This window comes from Sardina pilchardus, chromosome 15, assembly GCF_963854185.1.
Source record: "Sardina pilchardus chromosome 15, fSarPil1.1, whole genome shotgun sequence".
NCBI classification, from domain to species: Eukaryota; Metazoa; Chordata; class Actinopteri; order Clupeiformes; family Clupeidae; genus Sardina; species Sardina pilchardus.
Window position 1 is genome coordinate 1,890,123 of NC_085008.1, and position 5,000 is coordinate 1,895,122.

General features: G+C 47.4%; 1 protein-coding gene across 1 annotated transcript in view; it reads left to right on the forward strand.

Annotated features, from left to right (window-relative positions):
• xpr1a (xenotropic and polytropic retrovirus receptor 1a) overlaps positions 1–5,000 on the forward strand; it is an 82,626-nt gene that overhangs the window by 6,931 nt on the left and 70,695 nt on the right. The window contains exon 2 of the mRNA XM_062556349.1: positions 1,486–1,537. Within this exon, the coding sequence (XP_062412333.1) occupies positions 1,486–1,537 (52 nt within the window). The remainder of the gene's footprint in view (positions 1–1,485; positions 1,538–5,000) is intronic.

The window sequence follows — 5,000 nt, forward strand, 5'->3', positions numbered from 1 at the left end:
CAGAGCTTTGCTCAGATCTGCTGCATTTGCACATATCAGGCCCTATGAGGTAGCCGGGGACACACACCAGCTCTGAGGTAGCCGGGGACACACACACACACACACACACCAGCTCTGGCTAATTTGGGATTTGCTCTGCAGGTCCATTGAAGCCCATTTTCAGTGTCCCATAAACACGCAGATACTATCATTAATCCAGCATGGACGTGCAGGTCTTTGGAATTGAGTATACACCTGGATTTAAAACCTTAGTTTACGAAAATATGTACTTACATACGTACTGTACATACAGTAGTTATTGTTCTTTGTGTGGAAATATGTCCTTTTTCCATTGAGAATAAGCATAGTTATTGTTATTGGGCATATGCACTTTTATCATTGAGAATAAGCATAGTTATTGTTCTTGGGCATACAGTATGCACTATCATTGAGAATAAGCATAGTTATTGTTCTTGGTCCTTCAACATGGAGAATAAGCACATGCAGCACATGTTTATTGGAAGAGTGAGAAGGATGTAATATTACATTTCATATATATATATATACATATGAGCAACAGAGCGACGTTTTAAATATATATATATATATTCCTAGAGCAACAGAGCAAGTGGTGGCATGTCAGCATATGACCATGTTCGCAAATTGACATTATTATTATTATGAAATAACATTAGTATTATTAAATGACATTAGTATTATTAAATGGTTCAAAAGCTGGCATAAGTGAGTTGTGAATTTCACCTTTTCAGGGTGTTATTGAATGGAAGGCGCTTCTTCCGACCAAGAGTCGATCTCTGAGATTTCAGCTTTGACTCTGAATGTTGCATTTGACCTTCAAGGTCAAGGTCACTGATTAGATGACCCCCATGATCAGTGCCTAATGGGATTGATGTGATTAGGAAATCACCAATATTCTTGCCAGTGTGTAAATACAGAATCATTTGGATGTTGAGCACTGCAGTTGCTGTAATACACTGTGGTGGTTAATACATGGGTTTTATTTTGGGGTTTTATTTTTGTTATTTTTAATATGCATGAAACACTGTCCAGCGGTTTATACACAGTGCGGCTAATACACAGGAAATTCTTGTAGTCCAGTCACCATGATCTGTGAGAGATGCCTTGATAAAAGCAAGTGTGTGTCTGTGTCTGTGTCTGTGTCTGTGTCTGTGTCTGTCTGTGTGTGTGCGTGTGTCTGTGTCTGTGTCTGTGTCTGTCTGTGTCTGTGCGTGTGTCTGTGTCTGTGTCTGTCTGTGTATGTGTGTGTCTGTGTTTTCCTAAAAGCTCTCTGTAGTCCCCCCCTTTAAGATGAGTGTTTGGCTTCTCAGTAGATGACGTTACGGTAAACACTGCGTAAGGAATGTGTTCTGCAGACGCACTTTGGAAACCGATGCTATCACGACCGCCCAACGCTGAATCACGGCTCACGCATGTGTGTGTGTGTGTGTGTGATGTCATTCAACATTTTCTATTTCCTCCCTGCAGGCCTTCAAAGAGATGCTGTATGCGGCGCAGGATCAGGCTCCCTCCATAGAAGGTAAGGAAACTCCCCCCTGATCTCCCCACACACACACACACACACACACACACACACACACACACTCCTGCCCAGGCCTCCTCCCCCCTGATCTCCCCACACACACACACACACACACACACACACACACACACACACACACTCCTGCCCAGGCCTCCTCCCCCCTGATCTCTCCACACACACACACACACACACACACACACACACACACACACACACACACACACACACACACACACACACACACACACACACACTCTCCTGCCCAGGCCTCCTCCCCCCTGGTCTCCCCACTCCTGCCCAGGCCTCGGACGGGACGCTTGCCTCATCGCCACCGGCCCAGAATACCCCCCCCCCTCCCTAAATAGAACCAGCCAGCGCCACAAATCAGCCGAGCGGCCCGCACCCAGCACCCAGCATGCTGCTCACACGCAACACACACACACACACACACACACACACACACACACACCCAGCGCCCAGCATGCTGCTCACACGCAACACACACACACACGGTGTGTGGAAAGGCCGAGCAGAGTGGAACAGAGGGGACATGAGACAAGGGCCTCGGCTAAAATTAATTAATAACGTCAGAGTTATGAAGGGTGTGTGTGTGTGTGTGTGTGTTGGGAGGTGTGTGGGGTGGAGAGGGGGTGGAAAACATGCAAATGGTTTATCACCAGACGCCACAGAGCAGGGTAAACAGGGTGCTTGGGTTTCAGCAAGCACACACACACACACACACACACACACACACACACCAACAAACACATACACACACACAAACACACACACATGCATACAAACATTGCATTCTCTCACTCACACATGCACACATACTTACATACATACATTGCACACACTCACACACACACACACACACACAGGACTACTCTGGGAACCTCTTGTCTGTCATATGGAAGGAGAATGCCATCTTTAAGAAGTATGCATAGCCTGATAATTAGTTTGTTGGCCAGACGCACACACACACACAAACACACACACACACACACACACACACACACACACACACTGCCAGACGCAGTTTGAAGTTCAGTGCTGTAATTATAACACCGGTGGTGCTAATTTGAGTGCTATCGCTAGGTGCTGATTGGGTCCATCTATCTGTGTGTGTCTCCCTTTGACCTTGTGTCTAAACTTGCCCCTCTTTTGAAACGAGAGGAGGGGGTAGCAGATAGCGCTCGTGTGTGTGTGTGTGTGTGTGTGTGTGTGTGTGTGTGTGTATGTGTGTGTGTGTGTGTGTGTGTTACTGAGCTGCAGATGTGTTCTGAAGGACAGGCAGGACAGATGTGTCCCCAGAGAGGGAAGAGACGACAAACGACAAGGGTGTGTGTGTGTGTGTGTGTGTGTGTGAGGTGTTTCAAACCACGATGATGAGAGAGAGAGAGAGAGAGAGAGAGAGAGAGAGAGAGGAAGCAGACTTTTCAGAGTCTGACAGAAAGAAAAGAGAGACAGAGAGAGAGAGACAGAGAGAGGCAGTGGACATATTAAAGCAGGAGGGGAAATGAAGATATATATATATATTTCGCACCAGAGAGAGAGAGAGAGACAGCACCTCTGAGAGGGTAGAGAGAGAGACAGCATCCCTGGTGGGTAGAGAGAGAGACAGCATCTCTGGTGGGTAGAGAGACAGCATCTCTGAGTGGGTAGAGAGAGAGACAGCATCTCTGAATGGGTAGATAGAGAGACAGCATCTCTGTGGGTAGAGATAGAGACAGCATCTCTGGTGGGTAGAGAGAGAGACAGCATCTCTGAGTGGGTAGAGAGAGAGACAGCATCCCTGGTGGGTAGAGAGACAGCATCTCTGAGAGGGTAGAGAGAGAGACAGCATCTCTGAGTGGGTAGAGAGAGAGACAGCATCTCTGAGTGGGTAGAGAGAGAGACAGCATCTCTGAGAGGGTAGAGAGAGAGACAGCATCTCTGAGTGGGTAGAGAGAGAGACAGCATCCCTGAGAGGGTAGAGAGAGAGACAGCATCTCTGAGTGGGTAGAGAGAGAGACAGCATCTCTGAGTGGGTAGAGAGAGAGACAGCATCTCTGGTGGGTAGAGAGAGAGACAGCATCTCTGAGTGGGTAGAGAGAGAGACAGCATCTCTGGTGGGTAGAGAGAGAGACAGCATCTCTGGTGGGTAGAGAGAGACGTTAGACAGGTGGAAGACCTGGGGAGGTTAGCTGTTCCATTGTCAGAGAGAGTGGGAATACGGGTGGACGTCTCTATTGAAGTCTTTAGCACTGGGGGGGCCATTTAAGAGAGAGAGAGTGGGAATAAGGGTGGACGTCTCTATTGAAGTCTTTAGCACTGTGGGGGCCATTTGCTCCAAGCAGCCTTCAGCAGGAGCGTCTGGTAGTGCTGTGTGATCTTCTGAACGGTCTGCTGAGTTGAGGACGGATGCCATGCTTACAGTATGTCTGGTAGTGCTGTGTGATCTTCTGAACGGTCTGCTGAGTTGAAGGCGGATGCCACGCTTATGTCTGGATTAAATTGGACTCCTCTGGGTCTGGAGGTTCTGGTTCTGAGGGTGTTAACTGCTTTAGAACCGGTCTCGTCCACATGGTGGTAAATTAAGGATCTGCTCCTGGTTCGGAAGCTCAGGTGACGCATGCACGTGCTTTATGAAAGTTCTACGATTCATATCTCTCAATCATCAGCTCATTAGTCTTTTGTACGTAACTAATAGTTTTTAAACTATATTTGAATGTTGGGGGGGAAAGGCAGACTTGTTCATACATACAAACATACATGCATACATACTGTACATACATACATACATACATATATACAAACATACATACACACATACATACATACATTTGCAAAGATGATGATCTTCCAAACAAATGAATGCGAACCAGCTACAGTACATGTAATGAATGTGAGTTTGTCCTGAAAGCCGAGGCCTCACACACAACCCGCGTGTGTAGCGATGAGTTTGCTCTGCAAGGCCAGGCCTCACACACACACACACACACAACCCCACCGTGTGTATGTGGCAGTGATGGCGTAACGTGATTTGTGCAGGGCCTGAGCAGATAGTGCCTACAGCAGCAGTTCTGCCCTGCATCCATCATTTAGGGGGCTGCTAAGAGCATATTGTGCTCTGAAGTGGTGATTTTATTAAATATTCCCACATGAAATGCTAATGAAAAGAATACAGTCGCACAAGAGCACACACACACACACACACACACACACACACACACACGTTCATATGGTGCAAACTCACAAACTCACCCACACACAGGCGTGCATATGCACACACACACACACACACACACACACACAGACACACACACACACATGCTGGCAGCCCTCTCTGAGTAGTATTCTGTAGGCACGTTGGGCCTTTAGGGACGTAATTTACTGGGCTCTTGCGTGCCCTCCTCTCCTGACCCAGTCAACTCAGGGAGGAAAACTCAGCCCTTCAAAGACACTTCTGCACTGG